This window comes from Camelus bactrianus, chromosome 4 (assembly GCF_048773025.1).
Source record: "Camelus bactrianus isolate YW-2024 breed Bactrian camel chromosome 4, ASM4877302v1, whole genome shotgun sequence".
Taxonomy (NCBI): Eukaryota; Metazoa; Chordata; class Mammalia; order Artiodactyla; family Camelidae; genus Camelus; species Camelus bactrianus.
The window spans coordinates 91,122,656-91,145,216 of record NC_133542.1 but is presented as its reverse complement, the minus strand read 5'-3'; the positions used below and the strand labels follow the sequence as shown (position 1 = coordinate 91,145,216).

The 22,561-nt window shown below is 50.1% G+C and overlaps 1 protein-coding gene across 2 annotated transcripts in view; it reads right to left on the bottom strand.

The window, feature by feature from the left end:
- B4GALT1 (beta-1,4-galactosyltransferase 1) overlaps positions 1 to 22,561 on the bottom strand; it is a 49,088-nt gene that overhangs the window by 9,373 nt on the left and 17,154 nt on the right. For both annotated transcript variants that reach the window (XM_074363164.1, XM_010967370.3), the window contains exon 2: positions 11,890 to 12,125. In XM_074363164.1, the coding sequence (XP_074219265.1) occupies positions 11,890 to 12,125 (236 nt within the window). The remainder of the gene's footprint in view (positions 1 to 11,889; positions 12,126 to 22,561) is intronic.

Sequence of the window (22,561 nt, the reverse complement as noted above, 5' to 3'; positions counted from 1 at the left end):
GAGGGTGACTCAGAGAAACAAACAGCTTAAGAAGGATAAGTACCAGGAAGTCAGAAAAAAGCAGCTGAGAACAGTAAATGAAACATCTTACACAAGAGCTCCTTTCTTCAAGAGCTCCTTCCTTCAAGGTGGACAGCTGTGCCCAATGGCACTTGGGGCGTTTTTTGGCTGCCCCATCAGTTAAGAGTGATTTAGAAGTCTCTCTTCAGCTAATTCTGTGTAAGTCATGAGGTTAAAAAAAAAAACCCAAAGTTTAGGAATTGCATATGAAGAGTATTAAGTTATTGTAATTATTATCATTACAACACATTGCTAATACTTGCTGGGGGGGAATATGACACAGGTACAGGTAAGTGTTTTACACACATGGTGTGTCATTTAATCATCTCAACAGTCCTGTAACAACCTTCATCCAACTCAGATTTACTTCATTCCTCCCACACTCTTCTACCTTCTGATGATGGGGAGAGAGGTCTGGTGCTTTTCATCCCCATAAAGACCCTATAAGAGTTAGCTTTCTCTGAACACTGTGAAATACCATTCAGCCCCACTGAACACTTTTCCAACAAATGAAAGGGCAATGTCCCAACAACGCCTTGTCCCACCTGTGTAGTAGACACTGAGGGTGGCTGTCCAGTGCTCCCTTCTCTTGGTCCGCTCCCCAGTAAAAGGGGCAGGGTGTTGGCGGCCATGTCTCAACCACAGGACCTGGCCTCTGGCCATGATTGTTTGATCTGAGCAGATCCTAACTGAAAATACCCTGAGCATTTTTCCTCTCCCAGGAACAGGGAATTTGGAACCATGAATGGGCGCCTCTGGCACCAAGCCCCAAGACAACGGCAGCCTGGAGGAGAAACCCAAGGAGCAGACCTGTTCTACCCCTTCCCCTACGTGTGGCGTAAGAGCTCCTGGAACTCAATAAGGCGCTGCAGTGTCTGGTCCACACTTACAAGTAGTCAGAGTCAGGCAGTTTTCCAACATAAACAGAACTACACATCACTTGTCCCATCCTCCCTCCCAGCCTGGCCTCACCTGATCCTGGGAGCTGCAAAGGGCGGGGTACACTTTCAAAAGTGGACCTACCAGAGCAGCAGAATAGTAGATGAGGAAAGTGTGTGTCCGTGTGTGTCTGTGTGTGTCCGTGTGTGTGTGTGTGTCTCTCTCTTCCTCCCCTGGGATTAAAGAAAAGTCAATCCTAGGCTGCTTTGGATAAAATGGTGTAACATCTTGGGTAACTTACTAGATAAGAAAGACAACACCTGGCCAATCTGCCAACCACCACCATCAACAGAAGATGCTGTTCCTCTCTAGCGAGTGGGAAGACACCCAGCCCTCATTCCTGTCCCTCCTCCTCGGGCACATTCATCCAATGCATCTATCATTCCATTCACTCAGGTAAACATTGGTCAAGCAACCACTCTCTGGCAAAGGCAAGTACACAATTGTGACAGACACGCATCTTTACTCCAGGAACTCTAGCTTCTTCACTTATCAGCTATAGGACTCTGGGCAAATCACACCTCTAGGCCTCATTTGGTCACAGCGATGTCCACAGGTGAGTTGTATTCAATGAGACAATGCAAGAAAAGGCCTTAGCACACTGCCTGGCAACGAATGTCAGCAACTCTCATCACAGCAGGAGGTTTCCCCATCCATCCTGAATGGTCAGACCTTTCAAAATGTCTCCCAGAGACCAGCCTGGAGACCCCTCCCTCTCACTCGTCTGTGTGTCCTTTCCAATCGGCTTCAAGGTTCCTTCCAAATCCTGCTTCTCTGATGGAAGAGGGGATTTCTAAAAAGGATTAAGGCTAAAGTGATTTACCCTGTGGCTCATACGGTAAGGATCTCTATAGCAGTAGAAAAAAGTCAGATAAGCTTGGGAAGTCACACTCGGCAAGGAGAAGCTGGTGCCCTGGGAGTAGGTGAACCTCTGAATGGCCAAGCTTTTTAAGTGCAGGCTTCGTCTTATATAGATGGACAAGAGTTATACTTATCCTTTTGGCTGGATCCTCTTAACAGAGGGAGAGGACAAGAAGGAAGAAGAAGGGCCAAAAGCAATAGGACATTCCCCTAGCTGGACAGGGCAGCTGTCTCCCTGACCAAAGCACTCAGAAAAGCCTGGACATTGTTAATAAGACTAGATATGCAATCTGACAGTGGGTGTATCAGTCAAGCTAAGCCAACAATGGTCAGTCTAGAGAGAACAGGAGCCTGGGCCTGGTCAGGCATGCGGGCCTAGGATAGAGTGAGGAGATGTGAAGAGGGAGGCTCGGCACAGGCCAAAGGCCAACTTTCTCAAGGGAGAGAAGAGTCTACAGCCTCAGACACTTCATGCAGCAAACCCAGTGCCCTTTTGGCAAATCCGGGTGGCAGGGACAAATGTCTTAAGATGCGCCAGATGGCTCTCCAGAGCTATTAAAACCTTTTTCTAGTGCTCCATTTACAGTAAACATTAGAGAGAGCAAGCAGTATGTCCACTGAAAATGGAATCCTCATACAATGCTGGTGGGAATATAAAATTGTGCTGCCATCTTGGGAAAAGTCTGGAGTCCTGGATGAGCAAAGAGTTACCATGTGATCCAGCAATTCCACTCCCGGGTCTATACCTTAAAGTACTGAAAACATGTCCACACAAGAACTTTTACACGGCGCTCATAGTAGCATGATTCAAAATAGCTAAAAAGTGGAAACAACCCAAATGTCCATTAACTAGTGAATGGATAAATAAAACGGATATCCATGCAATTCAATATTACTCAGCAATAGAGAGAAATAAAGTACTGATCCATGCTATAATGTGGATGAACCTTGAGAACATCATGCTTCAATGAAAGAAGCCAGTCCCAAAGGACCACATGTTATGAGATTCCATTTATATGGAAGGTCCAGAATAGGCAAAGCCATAAAGACAGAAAGTAGGCTAGTGGCTGCCAGGGCTGGAGGGAACGGAGGAATTGGTAACTAAGCAGTATGGGGGTTTCTTTTTGGCTTAATGAAAATGTTCTAAAGTTGATTGTGGTGATAGATGCACAACTCTGAATACATTAAAAGCCACTGAATTATATACTTTAAATAGGTGAATTGTATGGTATGTGACTATATCTCAGTAAAGTGATTACCAAAAAAGAAAGAAAAGGAAAGCCAGGAGAGGACCAGAGGGTCCTGTTTCTCCCTCTTTCTCATATATTCATTCACGTCACTCATTGGGTATCTACTCTATGCTTAGCAGTAGGGATACAGAGAAAAAAAAAAAGACACAAGCCTTGCTTTTGAGGAGTTCCAAGGTAAACAGGCAATTGTAATGGGGTGATGACCTCTTCATGGCGGACAGTTACTGGGGGGGGAGGAGAAGGGAGCTACAGAGCCCGGCACGTATGCAGAAGTGGAGGTGGAGACACGAATCAATCCTAGGGAATCAGAGAAGGCCTCGGAGAAGTTAGCCAAGTTCAGGGGAGGCATGAGAAGAATATTCCTAGGGCAGAGCAGCATTTGTAAAGGCTGTGAGGAAAAGAGAACATTCAAGGAACTACAAGAAATACACACCAGGAAAAGCCAGAATAAGACGTGAAGGTGGATGTGGATCAAAACATAGGTGGGGAGAGGAAGGCCGGGAACTCTGCTAAAATACTCAAGGCTTTATCTTTTATTTAGGCCACAGGGAGCCCTTGAGGTTTATACAAGGTTATGTTTTGCATGTCAAGGAGGGATGTGTGCCCTACTCCCCAACTAAAGGCAGGGAGACCAGTTTGGAATCGGTCGCGTGATTCTTGTGAGAGACGTCAGAGTCTAGGCAATGACACCGGGCAAGCAGAGAAGGCCTCCCCCCCGAGGGCTCCACTTCCCCATTTCATGCCTCACCTGCAAGCAGCCTTCATGGGGCTTTCACAGCAGGTACGAGTGTGGTCTAATCCCCAGGCAAATCCTGTGGTTAAGGCAAGAACAGCCTTTCCCTGATTGCAACGGGGGACAGATGACCAACAACAGAAAGCCACAGCCCTCCTTGCCCACGATCTAACAGTCTCTAGAAAATCCATCAGACCAGTCTGCCTTTCCTGGATGTCAGCCCACATATTCCCTGACCATGATGGCTTGGGGGCTGACCATACCCGGCCCCTCCTCAACGAAAAGACACAGCAGCAATGAGGTTGGAAACATCAACTCGAAGCCCAGACTTCCAAAGAATCAGAATTTTTGCTCCTGTACACATGCCCAGGTCCATCACAAAGTCACCCCAGGCCCCACCCCAATACCCACAGTAACCCACTGACTCTCAGCCCCACAGACCCAGAGCCAGGTCTGCAGGCAGTACAAATGTTTGCTGAAACACCCTCTTGCATGCTTTTCTGTGCCCATTCAGACGCCACGAGGAGAGGCCTAGGCCGAGGGGGTGGTAGGAAAGCAGAGGAAGCTCCGGCTGGGCAGTCCTGCGGCAGGACTGACCTGCAGGCCTAAGTGTGGACCTTGGGACAGCAGACAGGCCGGCTGGGGGTGATCCCCAGAGAATTACTGGGATTATACAAACGCTGAGTTTGTGGCGGGCTAATATCCACTCACCCATGATTTCCTAGCCGCTGGGTCTCTGGCTTTGAACCATAATAATATGGTAGCCCTGAGCTTGGACAGGGCCCACAACAAAACCTGGATCTGAGACTTGAGCTCTTCTCCCAGTGAGTGAAGGAAATGGGCCCTTCAGGGTTCGGGGGCTGTTGGGGTGGTTCTCTGTTTGAAATTACTCACAAAGGTGAGCACACTCTTGGCCTCTGCTGGACTAGAACACAAGTTAGAAGCTGTGTAAGTCACCTTTAGAGAGAACTGAGCTAATAGAACAGCCCAGCAGGGATTCTGGGCAAGGTAAACCCAGAGAACAGAGTTTTTAACCCCCAGCTCCACGGCAGCCCCGAAAGGATGTCTGCCTCCCCTCCCAGGGCCCCCAGCACTGAGACAAGACTTTCCACAGAAAAACACTTAGAAAATAAAGGCTTCTTTTTTCAGAAAGCAATCTGGCCACTTATGTTGCAAACCATAAAAATGTTTAGACCATTTCTGAACCCATAATCCCATATTTGAAAATCTAGCCTGGGGAAATGATTCTACGTGTGAAAGAAGCAAACACAGAACAAGCTGCAGACTCAAAGATGTTCATTATAGTATTATTTATACCAGTGATAAAGTGGAAATTATCTAAATGCCCTCTAAAGAGGAATGTCGAAGTTAATTATGGTAAGACTACACGCTCAACTACTATGAAGGCATGGAGAGTGATGATTATGAAGACTATGAAATAACACGGGAAGATGCTGATGACATAGCATTTAAGAAAAAAGCAGGATACAAAAGTACATATACGTACAGTATGAGCTCAACTGTGGCTTAATTTTAAGGCTCAGTCCCTTAGACCTCTGCACAACAGGCTGGCTTCCGGTGACCTCAGCATCTCCAAGTGAGCCACAGAGGCCAGTGGCCTTGCCTGGGGGACCCCAGGGCCCGGGATGGCACACTCTCTGGATTATTTACACAGCTTGCCCCTGACCAGCTGGGCCTGGGCTCTGGGTGGGACTTGGGGGCACGTGGACATTACCAGGGTGGCAGCAGCGGTGGCAGCAGTGGTGGCAGGCACAGCAGTAGTGAGGTCGGCATCCCTCTCTCCCTCTCCCCCTCCCCCCCCCCCCCCTCTCTCTCTCTCTCTCTAGGAGGTGAAGGGCACAGAAGAGGAGGTAGGTGGAGAGCAAGAAGCAGATCACAGAGAGGAGGTCCTCCTTCAGCCTGCTTTGCTACAAACGGGATTGACAAGTAAAAGCAAAAGGCCCCCACTAGAAGGGAAAAAAAAGAAAAAGAGAAAGAAAAAAGACACAAGGATGGCTGCAAGGGAGAGATGTGAGGAAGAGAGGCCAATGTCCAGGCTGTGACCACCCTCATTCCAGGGTGCAGGCAAATTCCTAATAAGCTGTCATTTCCTGTCACGAAGCCCATGGTGAGCAGAGAAAATGACATTTGCCAGGACGATGCCCAGGGAGGCAACTCACCAGCTCTGCGAGTACCTGTAAGCGTGATGACACATCCCCCAGGGGACTGGAGCGAGCCACAGACGGGAAAACACACAGCAAAGGAAATGACTGACTTCTGGGGCAGCACGCTGCAGCGCTGGGCTGCAGATACTCCCAGCCTTCCTGCAACCCTCCCGGGCCCCTGGCCCCCAAAAGTCCTGGCGCCCAGAGGAAGGGGCACTGCAGATCAGGACTGGCCCCACCCTTCGTGAGCCCCACTCCTGTACACATCAATCTGGACGCTGACAGCTAGGGCAGGGAATAGAAATCAGGGGTGGGGGACAATGAACAGACACCATCGAGGTGGAAAGCAGATGAGGGGGGCCTCAGGCCTCAGGCTCAGCAGGGGGTGGACTCCGGAGCTTGCTTCACTCTGCTTCACCTTGGCCTCACCTGGCTGCCTGGCCCGGTGACAGAGGAGATAAGCTGCTGAGTGTGGGGACAGACGCTTTCCCTCACTGTGGGTGCAAAGGGCTGTCTCCAAGTCCACCCACATGTGGTCTCAGACAAGCAGCCTAGAACCACCTTACAACAGGGTGCAGAGGAAAAGGAAGAGGAGAAAAATTCCAAAGCCAGACAGACTTTTCAGGCAGGAGCTGGGTCCATCTTCCAGGCCAGGTTTTACCTGTGACCATGACAGCTGGGCAAGGCTTCCAGGGGGTCCTGAGGCTGTTACTCCAAAGCTGCCACCTCCCTCTTGTGACCTAGTGGGACTCATGGAGGCATTGCCAAGTGGATATCGAGCTATTCCCCAGTGAAGGGAATCAGGTGTTCAGGGAATACACATGGCAAGGTGAGGCATTTCTTAGGCCTCCTGTGATTTCTGTCCAAATCCCAGTTCCGCCACCCAGCCATCACGGGACCCTGAACAAGCTGCCTGCCGCCGGGAGCCTTCCAACAGCAAGATGGTGGGAGGACCCACTGCCTCACCAGGGGGCTGTTAGGGCCAAAATTCAAAGTGCAACATGAAAGAGGTTCAGTCCAAAAGACCATAAAGTTTTATGACCACCAACAACCATGGGGCTAAATTAGGTTCTCTGCAGTTTTCCTGAAAAGGGAGGTCACCCCTGGTCCACCACAGGCAGGAGGCTTTGAGAAGAGGCCCGGTGGTGACCGGCCATACAGGTTCCCAAAGGTCATGACCTGGCCTGGAGGGGAAAGAAGGCTTCACTTCTGAGAGGCACACACCTTGCCAGAGAACCTGGAGCAAGGGGTCCCAAGAGCAGGTGCAAGTAAACAGGCAGGAGCCACAGGGAGCAGCTCCGTGCTCCAGGCCCTGACCGTGCGCTGGACTGCACTGGACTCAGGGAGCCACGAGGGAGTCTTGAGGGACCTGGGGCCTTGGGGCCTAGAGGCTGCAGGACTGGTAGATCTGCACACAGAGAATCATCCCTCACACCTCACTAGAAAGCACAATGTAGCCACCAGGGGACAGAAGGAAGGGAAGGCACACAGGACGGGGCTGGGAGGAGGGTGTGTAGCGTAAGCAAAGGTACAGGCAGGGGAGCAGAGGGTGTCTCGGGGGTGGTGGTGAGTCCAGCATGGCTGTGGCCTGAGTGAGTGAAGGAGGTCTGAGAGGAAGTGGCGGGCAGTAGGTCCACGTGGACTGCAGAGGGCCTCCCTCAGATGCCAAGCTCAGGCCTTTCTGGCCCTTCAGACCCTTGCTTATAGGTAGTGGGGACATACTTAAGGCTTCAGGGAGAGCATAACATGGTCAGAACTAGAAAAATCTCAGGCAGCTGACTGAGGTCAGAGGTACCAGAGGATAAACAAACAGAATCAGAGAGATGGATCCTGGGCACTGGCTCAGGGCCAAAGGGCTGCCATGGTTATTATAAACCCACCTGACTAGCTGGGCCTACATTCCCCGCCTGTTGGGTAATTCTTATGATGGTTAATCCCACAAACATCCTGTATTTCCTACTGAGGGCTAGTGCTGCCAGGTGGCAACCTGCCTTTCCGTCACCTCTGGTGGTTTTATAGTTTCCTTTCCCGATTAGAGCATGAGGAAGTGTGGTGTGCACACCCACCCCAGCCGCCTGTGTCTACTATGACATCCTGATCTCCTCCACCCCACCAAGGTCCAGCACTGGACCCTGGGGAGGACAGCTGTGCCTCAGAGCAGCAACCCTGGCTCCAAGAGGCTGGAGGTCGCCCAACCCTAGTGGGATGTGCAGACACTGGCGGGCTGGGGCCAGAGGCGGGTGGCACTGAGGACCAGCAGCAACACTTCCTCTCCATCTCAGCTGGGAAGCCCCGACCTGCCCTCCAACCCACTTGTGAAATGTGAGTTGTTGTGGTGATTGGACGGGACTAAGCCAAAAGGGAGCAGTTAATAGCTTAGCATGGACAGGGTAAGGGCCATAAAAGGCCATGAAAGCTCACCCCTGTGTGTGGAGCTTGAGAGACAGCCCTCCTTTGAAGAAGCTGGTGGGCTTGATTGACATGGTCCCTAAGTCCACAGTCCTCTGATCCCCTGGAGGCCACACAAATGGGAGGGAGGGGCTCGGCGCTGGTACTGAGAGGGGGTGAAGCAGGAGGTGGGGAGAGTGGTAAAGAGTTTCTCACCTTACTCCTGGGCAGAGGAAATAGGAGGAAGAAGGAGGGGCAGGGAGAAAGGACTAAGACCAGCTAATGTTTACTGAGGGTTCGTGTGCCAGGTGCTTCACAGCTCTGTGTACTGAAGACAGAGACCTTCCTCTCCACCAACGAGGAAACCAAGGTCTGAAGGACTCAAGCCCAGGGTTGCTGAACTGGGAAGTAGCAGAGCCAGAACCTAGGCAGCCTGAGCCTCACTCCCTCGCTCCCAGCCCTGGATACACAGACCTGACAAAGACCTCAAGGGAGGGACTCAATGGCCTTGAGAAGGGAGGTGGCACTGACGCAGTGAGAGGGCACTAGGGGATGGGGCCTGGGCTTTGAGCTGCAGCCCTACTGTTGCTTATGTGGCTTCCTACCAGTCACTTCCCCGTTCTGAGCCTCAGTTTCCTCATCTGCAAAACAGAACAGTTTTCACACTATCTGGTCTCAGGGGTCCCCACGAATCCCAGCAAAGACTAAAGGGGAAGTTAGTGGGTAGAGACGGGGACATGGCCCCCACTGCAAGTCGAATAGCACCATTGTGACCCGCTGTGGAAAGGGGGCTGAGCAGCATTTTAGTGGGGCAGAAGGGGGTTTTGTTCTTAAAATCCTGTCTGAGAACCCCTGGACCAGATGTCTCAGAGGCCCCTCCTATTTTAAGCATCGTTTCTCCCCTTAAATGGCGTGTGTGGTGGGGAGGTGAATGAAGTGTCAAGATGACACAAGTGTGTCTGAGACAGGAGGATGTTGAGAGGCCTATTTGCTCAACAGATGGTTCACAAAGCCAAAGCCAGATGCCATGAACTCCCTTTCCCTGACTACAGCAATAAAACAGATCACAGGAAGTTCCTAATCTGTAGATGCGGCAAGCTCCAAATGTTTCCCCTCACACCTCTTTCTTTTCAAGCCTTAGGCTTCTTATCATTATTATTTTATTACGGGTTCTTTATAGGTATCACACAGGACACTCTTAACTGGAAAGGTAGGGCAGACTTCAAGTTTCTTCATGGCTCGGTTACCTGGAAGTCAGATCATATTTTCCCAAAGAAATAATCAGGACGGAGCTGGAGCAGAAGAAATAAGATTAGCTGGGGGAAAGGGAGATAGAGAGGAAGAGACTGTCCTCAGGTGGAAAGAGAAGGACAAGATGAAGATGCAAAAAAGACACGGATTAATTGCCTCCCCTCCCACTCCAAAAAAAGACATGGATTGGGGTGGGGGGTAGATGATGATATGACAAGACTAGAGGAAAAAAGACATAAATGCTTGAAAAACTAAAAATGAAATACTTCTGATGCTAAGTTGCATGTGGGGAAAGACAGGAGCGGGAGGCAGAGTTGGAGGGAGGCAGAGTTGGGGGGAGGGCGGTTCTCATAGGGCAAGTAAGGAGGTGCAGGGGAGGAGGTGTTAATGGAGACCTGCTTTCCCCAAAGTTTGATTCACAGAACATTCATCACTTGTGATGGTTCTCGGAAAACGGCTCTCCAGTCGGACAAGCTCAGGAGACAGTGTTGAGTCCTTCTGGTGGCTCTAATGCACACCAGTACACTGCAGCCTCCATGTGCATGTTATCCAATCCAGCATTCCTCAAATGCATTTGGCCTCAGTCCTCCATTTCGAAAACCACACTTTGGGAGAAGCCCTGTCTTAGGCAGGGTCCAGTGTTAGCCAGCACAGGGGTGCCACTGGTCCAAGCTGGCTTGCTTAACTGTTCTGCCAGCTTGGACTGGGGCAGGCAGGAGCAAATAGCTGGTATAGGACACCTGGAAGTCTGTTGTTTGAAACTTGGGGAATAGCTATTTAAATCATGTCATAGGAACTTAAGATAGTGGCTAAATGTCACTGGTCCAATATTTGCTTTGACTTCATAATTGAAGGGAAATCTCACATGCACCTAAAATACAACCTGTCTGTACGTTAGCATCCTGCCCTCCAAGTCTTCCTTAACCACAGTCACCTACATGCAAAAACTCTGCATCATCACTAACTCTCTTTTACCCTCTTTACCCAAGTACATGTTGTAATCTCATTTATAGGCCATCCAGACCACCGCTGTCTATCTTCTGCTCAGGCAGATTTGTGGGAGGCCATCAAATGCCTTGATGAACAAGATCTGCCATGGTGTCTACAGCCTATCACTCATCTACTGGTACAATAACTGTCAAGGAAGGAAAGGAGAAGCAGCTGGCATGGCTTGTTCTTAGTCCCTGCTGGCTCCTGGTGATGGTGGCTTCCTCTTCCAGGCACTCACTGTCATTGCTTTAATAGCGGGCTCCTGAATCCTGTCATGATCAACATGTGCTCATTGGCATCAGTTACGTGGTCCTTGATGACAGGGCTTTTCTTAAACACATACTTGTCGGATTGAAGTGACTTGGAATTTGCAGGGCATTTACCTATTGTCTCTTACATAATTCAAATAATCTTCTAAGATGACCCACAACTATCTGGCTATCTTGCCTGCAGATTTTCTCAGGGACCTGGTCTGTGCCTTACTTGGCCAAGGGACTCAAACAGCCTCGAGGGGGTTTGCCAGCCACCCGCTCTCCCACCTTCAGCTTCAGTCCTTGAGATTATTAGCAAATTGTTCCCTGGAAGGGTCCTGCTTACCATAAGTGGGGCTGAAAGCTTCAGGACAGGTAGGACTGGGGCCTTACGTTTCTTTATTACCTCTCTGGAGCTCTTTGCACCGGCAGTGCTCCGAAATGCTTGAGGGACAGACACACTACTCTTTCTAGCTTCCCTTCTGGTCCAAGGAAGGCCCACAAAGTCCCTCAACTTTGATGGAAGCTATCAACTGCCAACAATCTTACTACTCAAACTTACTTACTACATACAAGCAGATCCAGAGTTTATCCTGAAATGAAATGGCCATTCGGCCCTTTAAAAATGGGCAGACTCTGTCTCTTCAGATGAATTTCAGTGGAATTTGGTATGTAGCTTGTTAGATGTCTTATTCTACCCGGTGGGTTACAATCTATAGATATGCATTTAGGTATTCAGGATAAACTTGAAATACCAAAGTTATACTCTTAGAAAAATTAAAAAACTGTTTGGCATTTAGCTCATTTGCACTAAGATAAGGAGGGTGGTGGTGGTGGAGTTGAAAAATGCCAGATGTCGAAAAAAACACTTCCTTTCCTTCATTCCTCATTAGTCTCATATCTGACTGCACAAGCACACATGCACACGCATGCACACACACACACACACACACACACACACACATCCGCTCCCTCCCTCCCTCCATCTTCCCAGACCTCACCTGGTTGATAACATAGATGCCATAGTCCAACTGCTGACGCTGTAGGATTGGGTGCAAATAATACAACCAGTACTTGAGGTGTTCCTGTCGGTTGCGGAATGGAATGATGATGGCCACCTTGTGAGGGGAGATGCAGTCCTTGGGGGCGTAGCGACCACCCAGCTTCACCTCCGGATTCTGTTTCTCCACAAGCTTCAGATCCACAGGCATGTTAAACTCAATCATCATGGGGCCGACTAGAGGGGTGGAGGGAAGGAGAAGTGGTCAGGCCACAGGACTCCGCAGGGGCCAGGCTGCTGCCACAGGAGCATCTCCTTGGGAGGCTGTGCGGCCGTGGGAAAGGCACTCACACCTGGCACCAGGCACCACGTCCAGCACGAGTGTGACCAACCATCCCAGGAAACCCTCCGGTTACCAGGCAAAGCCACACAGCTGGCCACCCTCTGCAGCACTCACCGTTCCAGGCCCCAGTCCCCTCAGACTCTGTTTCTCAACTGAAAAATGGAAATGGAGTAATTCCTACTCAGACTTCCCAACAGGCTGTCGTCAGGATCAGAGAGCATGGTTGAGAAAGCACTTTCTCAGAAATCCTGAGTTTGAAACCTAACTCTGCCACCTCCCAGCTGCGTGGCCTTGGACAAACGACTTACATCATCTCTCTGAACCCAGCCTAGTTGGGGAAAATTGTGTGTGTGTCTTCGGGAAGTCAGTGCTGAGGGAGTCAGCCTGAAATCAGAAGGCAGCAGGGAGTGGCATGACTAACCCCTGTCTCGGGAAGGGGCAGGATGCACAGATGAAACAAACTCGACAGGCAGGGGCTGGAGGAACTGAAGGGAAACAGGAGAAATGGCCGGAAAGAACATCGCAGAAGAACACTTAATATAAGTAGGGGATGAAGAAGGGAGGAAAAGTCAGGGGTGACTCCAAAGTTTCTGGCATGGAAGAACACGGCTGCAAATGAGAGAAATAAGTCAGCAGGAGAGCTCTTGGCTTAGAAGAAAAATTGACGAGATGTGGGTGGTGGATTGTGAGGTAGTGGCGCATTAGGAGGAGAGAAGGTCAAGGTCAAGGCCCAGACACAGGCGCGGCAGTCCTCATCTCCTACGTAGAAACAGCTGGAGCTCAGAGAGGGCCTCACTCCCCAAAGTCTGAGGGCCGCCCTCCCACAGCACATGTGGTGAGGGCATGAGAAAGATGGCTGGCCCAGGGACACACAGGAAATTAGCCACAGAGTCAACACCTAAACCCAGGCCCCCAGTATTCCCGGTAGGCCAGGCTTTCTCAAAATGGGTTCCAGGAAACACTAATCCTAGTAGGACACTCAAAGGAAGAACATATCTCCTGGTCAAATAAGTTTGGGAACCCTGCATACTCAGTCTTGCTTCTGGAAAGTCATGGTACACACCAAAGGCCCTGAGAAGCTGTGCAGTCAAGAACCCCCCTTCACTTTATCTAACCCACTGTTTCCCAAATTTATTTGGCCACAGAACCATTTTATCAGGGAACACATTTTGGGAACCGTTACTCTAGCGTAACCAGCTTTACCTGTGAAGGAAACTGTCCATAAGAGCAAAGGAAGGAAACAACACTACAAAATAGAAGCCAAACGCTGACCACAAACTCACAGCAAGTTCACCTAAAACACACTGGTGAGGACCACCCAAGGGCCAGGGTGCAGCCCTCTGCTGTCCTGCTTGTCCATCTATTGAGGTTGAGGTTCAACAGCACCTCTTGTTCCCGGGGATCACTCACCCCCCGAAATGAGGCCACCCCCCAGAAAAGGAAGCTATGACTCCTGCTCCTCTTGCAGGTGGGCGGATGTGGACTCGCCATCTCCTCCTCCTCTCCCCTCTCCTGCATCCCCAGGACTCTGCACACCCTCCCTCTCTCTGACACTGACCCAGTTCCACCATCGCAGGACCTGTATCCATTACTTCATTTCCTTCGAAGACACAGCTCTGATCTTATATCACTTTCCTGCTAAAACCCTCCAGTGGCTCTAAGGCTGTAGCCTTGGACAAGGGAAGGTAAGCCCCTTAGCTCTTCCGTCCCAGTTCTCCCCCTGCCCCTTTCCTATAAACCATGCCTACGTCCACACTTTCCCCTTTGCCAGACATGAGCTTCCCTCTCGCCGCTAACGGCAAACCTTTGCACTGAGAGACCAGAATCTTAAAATCGAAACCCTGATCTGGCGGGTCTTTTGCTCTCCTCATTCCTGCAGAGCTACAGCCCCTGAGGCAGGAAGGGGGTCTTCAGGGTTCCAAAAGCCCTGGTCCCTCCCTGAGCATGCACCTCCCTCTCTGGAGGGACAGAGGCCTCATGGATCAGACCCTCACACGACTGTCTGTTGACCCAGCCCCCGCCTACCAGGGTACCCTCAGGTGTGCAGGTACTATGCTCCAAAACTAAGCAAGGGCTCGGCGTGGTCCAGTTTTCCCCACATCTATTACCATAATCATGTGAGGCAATCAGTGAAAATATGGATTCTCAGGGCTTTCCCCTGGAGAGTCTGACTCACTACATCTTCGGAAGGACCTACATAAATAACAAGAAGCCCAGTGATTCTTACTGAGCAAGCCGGGCAGTGGGGAGCTGGACCCTCCCCACTTCATAAGTCTTGGGGTGTTCATGGAGGTAGCCCTTCCCCACAAGGTCCAGCAGGCCTGGGTTGCTCGACCCCCCAAACCTGAACAAAGCCTTCTGCGAGGCCCTGCTGCACTTGTGAAAAATATGAAAAGAAGATCCGTCATTGGGTTTTTCCCACTTCAAGGGGCCCCACAACATCTGCACCCCACTCCAGCCCGCCCCACCTTTGGTTCTGAAGATGCTGCTAAACATAACTCCATTTTCAGGAACCCAAGAGGCATCTGGACTGTGACCCTACCAACTTTCTCACACCTTCCGAAACCAACCCAGAAAACAGGAATTCATACTTGGGCTGCCCAGCCTCCCCGGAGCAGACACCTGCAGGCCGGACAGCGTCTTTGTTGTGCCCCTTTAGCGGTTCCAGAAACATGGTCCTGACGTAGAGTTTCCTGGTCAGAAGAAAACCTGCTTGGGCCCTAGTTCAGCTCGACCAGTGACTTGCTGGATGATCCTTGGGTGAGTACCATCCACTTACAGGACACTGGTTTCCCGTTTGCAAATTTCAAGGACTGGAACTCAGATGAACTCTTATTTGACTCCCCACCACCCGCCCAACCTCCACCTATGGCCAAACCTGCTTCTGCTCCAGAGTTCCTTCAGCAACTGATGACATTGTCCACCTAATTATGGGAGCTGAGAACCTGGGTGTTCCATCTGCTATTCCCCCTCCCCTTCCTCCAACCCCAGCACACACACACACACACACACACACACACAGGAGGTGGCAACAGCATGAGACAGTCCATCCTTGGGAGCCTACTCAAGCATCAAGCCAGAGTCTTTTCTGAAGTGTTGGTTTAATATAAACTCTTCCGTCAGTGTGCCAAGGCCACTTTCAATTAGTTTCCATCCACACTTTCTGGGCACCTATTGTGTGCCAGGTTATGTGCCAGGTGGGGGAGGTGGGAGGTGATGGGAGGGGCAGGACAATTCCTGACTTCAAGGAGCTGCCTGCTGAGCATGTTGCAAGACCTACATGAAAGCTACCCTGGTTCAAGGTTGTCTGAGGGACTTGCTGCCCCACGGGCTCCAGGCAAAGCTTGATCACCAAACAGCCTCTTCTCCTCCCCCGCTCCCCTCTGGGCCCCTCTCACAAGCCCGCCCCCCACACATCTAGAGCACCCTGACCCCACCCTACCCTCCCTGCCCAACCTGGCAATTCTTTCCCCACCTTCTCTCCTTGAGGCCGCCGCTGCTCTGAGAACACTGCAGCTCACACCCCTGAGGTAGGTCAGCGCTCAGCAGCTCTGGCGGTTCCAGACCTGGAACTGAGTGCCCTCCTGGGTCCAGTGCCAGCCGGGAGGCCTCCCTGTATGCCCTGCACACCTCCTGCCACGCGGCAGACCTGGCTCTGTCCTAATGAAAGAGTCCAGGGAGCTCAGACTCCGGGAGGGCAGGGATCAGCTCTGCCCAGAACCACTCAGACCTGCCAGCAGGTCTCAGAGCCACAGCCGGGGCCTCGGGAAGGAAGCAGAGGGCCGAGGCTTCATGACAACCCTCAGGCAGAGCCAAGGCTCCCTTCTGTGCGGCGCATGGCGTGTGCTACCACAGGCCCTCGGCCCCGCTGGGCCGGCTTGTGTGTTTTCTTGGCTCTGGGAGCAGGGAGGCAGGGTTACGTAAGCAGATGAGCAGATGTGAGCCTGTCCTTGGCTCCCCCCCCCCCCCCGCTAAAGCCCCGCCACGTGGGCCTCTCTGCTGGGAGTCTAGGTCACGGCCTTGCGTGTAAGTCGCTCAATAACTTCAATGTGTGAGCTCAACTCCGATACATTCCACTGCTCGCTTGCCGGCACGGCAAACCCAAACACACACATGCCCCTCCATCAAAAGCCCTGCGAATCTAGAGCCGACCCAGCACAGACTCCCGGCCTTGCCTTTGTGCTGGCTGAACTACTCTCTCATTCCTCTAGCCTCAGCAGAACAGGCTGGAACATCTAGTCACTGCTTCCCAAGTCACCGGCCAGTGGTTCAAGACAGTCCTTAGCCTGATGAGGGGTGTGACAATGTCTCACCAGCCAGAGACAAAACGGCCAAAGTGGTGCTTTCATTAAGATCAATGTAATCAATGTATCTGAAACCCATTCTTCCAAGATGAAGTGCTTCTTACTTTTCAAATGTTAAAATCCCCTTTCTTTATGAACTGATCACAGTGGATTTTGATGCTGGATTGATCTTTTAATTTAATTTCTTAAAAACCCTTACTTGGCAGTGGTGGTTCAGACCTCCAAGTCTTAAAATTTTCCTGGGCAATGAAATTCACATATTTGGGAACTATAAGAACAATGACATTTTACATTACAGAGCTTCAGTGATCATGAAGAGGGTATGGTTCCCAAGTGGACAAGTGTATAAAATGTAAATGATCAATTAAACACAGAGAAGACATAGAACGTGCTGATTCTTGCATATGATCAGAAAAAGTAACTGTGGTAAAAAATGAAACCATCTTAAACTCTTAAGGCAAAAAATCGTGTCTTTGTAGCTAACCATTTAGTAAATAAGGCAAATAAATTACATTTTTAAATTTTCAAAGAAAAAAAAATAGTGCCCAGAGCACTGTGGATCAACAAGTTGAGATGTTGGAATCTCTTCCTTGGCCAAGCCTCAGACGTGACAGTACGGCATGGCCCCTCTTCAAACCATCCCTCCCACTGCCCAGCCCTCACCCCACTACAGTGTTATTCCTCAGGCTTACGTAGGTGAGCCATTTTGTTCTGCGCCAGTCTTCTAAAGGCCAGACATGCACTGGAAGCCAAGCCAGGCACTACCAGATCCCCAGGCATGGGAATGACAGCTGTCTACAGTGGTCCCACCCACACAGGATGCCCCTGTGACCTCTCAGACTAGAAATGAGAAGCACCATCCACTGCACAGGGCTCATCCCAAATCTTTTCTCCAGTCCTTCAGGGAAGAGAAGCTCTCTAGAGTTCTCCAAGAACTTTGTTGTCACCCATCCAACAGCTGCCTGGCCTCAGTTCAAACATCACCTCCCCAAGGAAGCCTCCTCAGACCACCCAGGGTTGGTTCTCACTCTCCCTCCATCTCCTTTAAATACCCAGAGCACTGCATGCACTCAGCCATGCCCCTGGTCAGCACACACCACATGCCAGCTGGTGCCAGGCATGCAGCAGTGGGGCTGAGTTAAGAAGAGGTCTTTGCCCTTGGTGGGGAGGGAGACAAGCAGCGCAAACAACCATGGTGAGGGTGACAGTGCTGAGAACAGCTGAAATGGTACAAAGGAAGGGGAATCAACTCCAGGGCCAGGGAACAGAGTTGAGGAAAGCTTTGCAGAGAAGCAATTGACTCCATTGGGCCCTTAGCTTCTCTCTGGAAGAAGAGTTATGAGTGTCCACTTGGCTGCCATGGACACAGAGTATGCCAACAAACCTTTGCTGAGTGGATGGTGCACGGCTACTCTCCCTGCCTCCCTGCCACCCATGCCAGCAACCAAGAGGGTTTTGATAAACCTCGAGAAAACTTGATGGAAGAGCAAGAGAGCCGCCTGATGGGACTGCTCAAGGCTCACGTTAAGCATTTCTCAATGGGTTTTAAAATCTAACGCACAAAGCCTTCAAAAGTACTGGAAATGATTTATTTCTTAAACCAGATGTTCAGGGTATTTTTCTTTATACCTTACAGTCTATCTTTAAAATTGAACAATAAATATTTAAAAATACAACCCAAGGACAAGAATTAAGACCCCCTCCTTCGTCCTTCTTCCAATAATGAGGTGTCTTCCAAAATAAAGACTTCAAAACATACAACTCCGTGATCAGAAAACAGGAATAATCTACTCCAAAGGCTGACTTGATATGTCTCAGGCACACTGCAGCAGAACACAATTTCAACACTCACTGTTCTTTCTGCCAACTCACCATCCAAGCCACTATTAGACCCTTGGGGGAGGAAACACTTTTTCAACAGGAAGCAGAGCACATCTGTGATCTCAGAACCCTGCATTTGAGGGCATAGAGAAAAACAAAGTATTTGCTCAAAAAATAAAGGTGCCTGCCAGAGGAGGTCTGGAGAGCAGAGCCCAGGTGGCCAAGGGGAAGCTGGACCAATCCGGCACAGTGGGGCCGGTAGCTCGTCTGTTCATCTCTGGGCTCAGGAGCGGCCCGGCCACGTGCCTTGAACTGCCACACTTTGCAGGTCTTCCCTTGAACTGCCACACTTTGCAGGTCTTCCAAAATAGGACCTGAAAGCAGCCTGGCCGGGAGTGAACTTCGGTGGAACTGCCTTTTCTTGGGCTCTGCTCTCTCTCTCATTAAACTCCCACCCAGGCTTCAAAGGCCAAGCACTCTCATTTGCTTTATTGCATTTGCTTTCAAGATCCTATTGAGGTTTCCATCTACTGCAGAGATTCTCAAACTGCAGAGTGCACAAAGAATCATCCAGGGAAGCGTGTGAAACTGCAGATTCCTGGATTCTACTCCCCAGAGCTTCTGATTTGGCAAGTCTGGGGCTGGGGCCCAGGACTCTGCCTTTTTACAAGTGCTCTGGGTAACTTTAATGCAGGTCCCTAGACTATATTTTAAGAAACTCTGGCTTACAGGCTCACTTGTTAACCACCACCTCTCTCCCACCCCCAGGAAGACCTTTAGGAGTGAGGCACAAAGAAGAACAACTTACACGCAGGAACTACTATGTATCGCTGCTCTCTGACAATGTTTCATTTTTGGCTTTTGCAAAGGTACAGATGTAATAGCTGTGCTGGGCTACAATGTCTGAGTACATTTTAACTTTTTCCCAAGCTTAACTTTTTAAGCTACATTTTCTCTTTCTCTTGTTTTAATTTATTTATGTCGATCCTTTTTATGATGTGTATTCCTATAAGTTCCCTCAAAAACCTCTGTGAAGTAGATAAGGAAACAATCCTTCAAACTTCAAACTCAACTTCAAAGACTTCCCCAAGTCCCTCCGGCCAATCAGCCCATGCTCCAGATGCCCACCAACATCCTTTACGAACCAACATTACAACCTTTACAAGCCCACATCCAAGCCCCCTGGGGGAAGGGTACCAGTCTATCTACCTGCTTCCTCCATCAGATCCTCATCCGCATGAGGGCAGGGGTTGTGGTTGTGTCCCATTCCTTTCTGTACCTGGGACGGTTTCTGGCAGAACAGGCTGCACAAATGTGTGGTGACCCCACAGCACTTGTTCAACTACGTGTTAAGAAGCTGAGCTAACAGAGTAGGGAGCCATCTTGCCTATTTGACGCTTGAGAATCTAGGCTGTTGTCCTAACTACACAACTACAACCAAGGCAACCAAGGGCAAAAGCACTCTCCTTTTTGGCCTCTAAAGAGGTATAGCACCTGATCTGTGATCTACAGGCACATCCCGGCCCTCAGTTTTAAATGAGTTTCCTCCAGGTTCTAAGCCTATCCTTTGACACTTTATGGTGGTGGACAGTCTAACCTCCTAATGAAAATGTTGTTATTTCCTCATCTAAACCTCACACTGTCATGTCAATGGGCGCTTCACCAAATACCACTTGTTCCTTGAGAGAAATAACCCCAAAGCTCAGTCATAAGATCACCAGAAAAGCCTTGAGTGGTCACTCACTCCAGGATCCTGTTACCAAGGGTACCAAGGCGTAAATCTAAGGGAGCAAAGTCAAGGTCAGATTCCATCACCTTGAAGGGGCAGGATCCACCTCGAACCAGACCCGTGGATAATCCTGGCAGACCAGGGCTGGAGGAACCTTGGGAATAATATTTCAGCCCCAGGGTTAAACATGAGGGAAAGTGAAAGCCAGAGACTAACAGATTTCCTCAAGGACACTCTGGACTTTGCAAAAAAGCTGTCCTTATCTTCTCCTTATTAATCCTTTACGGTTCTGATGTTCATGGATGCATCTACAGTGGACAGCAGATCACAGCTCACGTGCCCCTCTGCTGTCCCTCTGCTGTCCCTCTGCTGTGCCCATAGGGAGTCTGTCTCAGAATCCTCCTCAGCCTAGGGTTCTAGCAAGCCACCAACTGATCCAAGGTAGCATTATGGTGAATCTGATGTGACATCACTGAGCTAAACCCTTCTCAAGTGTATTTCTATACATACACAGTCACGGCTCAGAATTCGGGGGTGGGGGCAGTAGAAACAAGGAGAGAGCACTGGGAAACCCTGGGAGACCCCAGAACTGGGGCCATAACAGTACACGTCTGTCCTGGGGTGACAGAAGAAGGTTTCCACCAGCACTGAAACCACAGAGATGCAAGACCTGAGGTCAGGAGGCAGTGCCCAGGGATTACAGCTTTTAGAGCCCAGTAAAGAGGCTTCCCAGCGTTTGTCCTCTGGGGAAGAATTGTCCCAGGAGGAACTTCTGCTTTCTTTGGTTCCAGCCCAAAGGCAGATTTCCTCCCCAGCCAGCCCTTCTCCTGCCTGGCTGCCCTCCCCACACCCCTCCCTCCACTGGAATTCGTGGAAACTGCGCCTGCCTACAGTTATCACTACCAGGAAAGGCTCGGGAGGCCAATTCTCCTGGAAATTCTCTGTTAGCCCAGGAAGTTCTTGCTGCATCTCTCTCCTCCTAGAACTAGAGCACTTCTGGAAGGGATAATTTGAGCTTCTCAGAAAGGATTAGATGATACAGGCCTGGGGTGTTATTTTAAGACCTTCCCCTGCAGGCTGAGGCAGCCTCCCAGCCTCCTCTGGGCCCTGCACTCTCAGCCCGGAGCCGGTCACGCAGGCAGCCCAGGGCCTGCCACTTGAGAACTCCAGGCCCAGGATGGCAGGAGCCATAATGACCTTCATTCCTCTCCTGCTTACTTTCCCCCCGCTCCAGATGCTGGGGGAGAACAGTGTGCTTGCACCTTCTTTAGCCATTTGCTAGAAGAGAGGTAGAACTCTGACACACAGTTCAAGAGGCACCAAATGCGACTTCCAAGGGAAGCAGCATGGTCGGAAAGGTCACAGATCAGGGTTCAAATCCCTGCTCCACCTCTAAAAAGCAACAGGCACGTTTCATTAACTCTGAACCTTGTCTGTGATAAAGCAGGGTGCCTAACACACAGTAGGCCTACAACATATATTCGCTGAATAAATATATGAATAATACTTGTATGCAGGCCTTACACTCTAGACGTAAAGTTATTCTTAACAGAACTCAACAGAGGCTAAGAAGTCATTAGACAGACTGTTTGCTGAGGAGAATCAGGAGAGTTTAGTTGCATCTTAAATGCGGAAGGACTAAGGGTATTAACATCGTTACAGAAAAAGAGTCCTGGTGAGAGAATGCACAAAACAAAGGGGAAAAGGCCTTACACTCAAACAAAATATAGCATTGGCAAAGTGAACAGAGAGATGACAGATTCAGAGAAGAGATCTGCGGTGTCTGAGACCAGCAAGGGACCAGTATCCAGGATGTATTAAAAAATCTTGCATATCTTCAAGAAAAACATAAGAGCCCCAGTGAGAAAAACAGCCAACGGATTATACAAATAAGCAGTTTACCAAAGAAGAATCCCAAAGGCCACCAAGAATACAAAGAGATGCTCCAGCTCACCTGTAATCAGAGAAAAGCAAGATAAACCAAGAGCTCTCCCAGCACATCTACTCATTTGGCAAAGGTTAGGAAGTTGGTTAACGCCAAGTACTTGTAGTGGTACAGCCATGCTCTTGCTCTGCTGGGGGAAACTTAACAGGGGACAGCCACCCTCGAGTATCTGGCACTCTGAAAGCAACATAAACATACACGCACGGGCCCATAAAGGACGTGGAGAAGGCTGTTCCTTATGGCAGTATTTGTGAAGGCGGTGCTGGAGGCCGTGTGGAAGTCTATCATTAATGCAGGGAGAAAACTGGGATGAACACCATGGACACCAGACTACATATTGCAGTGTGGACGGACCTTAGATCCAAGGGTGAGTGCCTGGAGCCCAGCTCTTGGTTTCTAAATACCCTTAGAGAAGTGGCTGACTCCAGAGCTGAGTCAGGGAATGAACAGGAGGAGCCTGGCACATCTTGATGTGTCTAAAGGAAAGGAAATGCTCGAAGAATGATGGGCCATGCCAAAATGACACAGGAG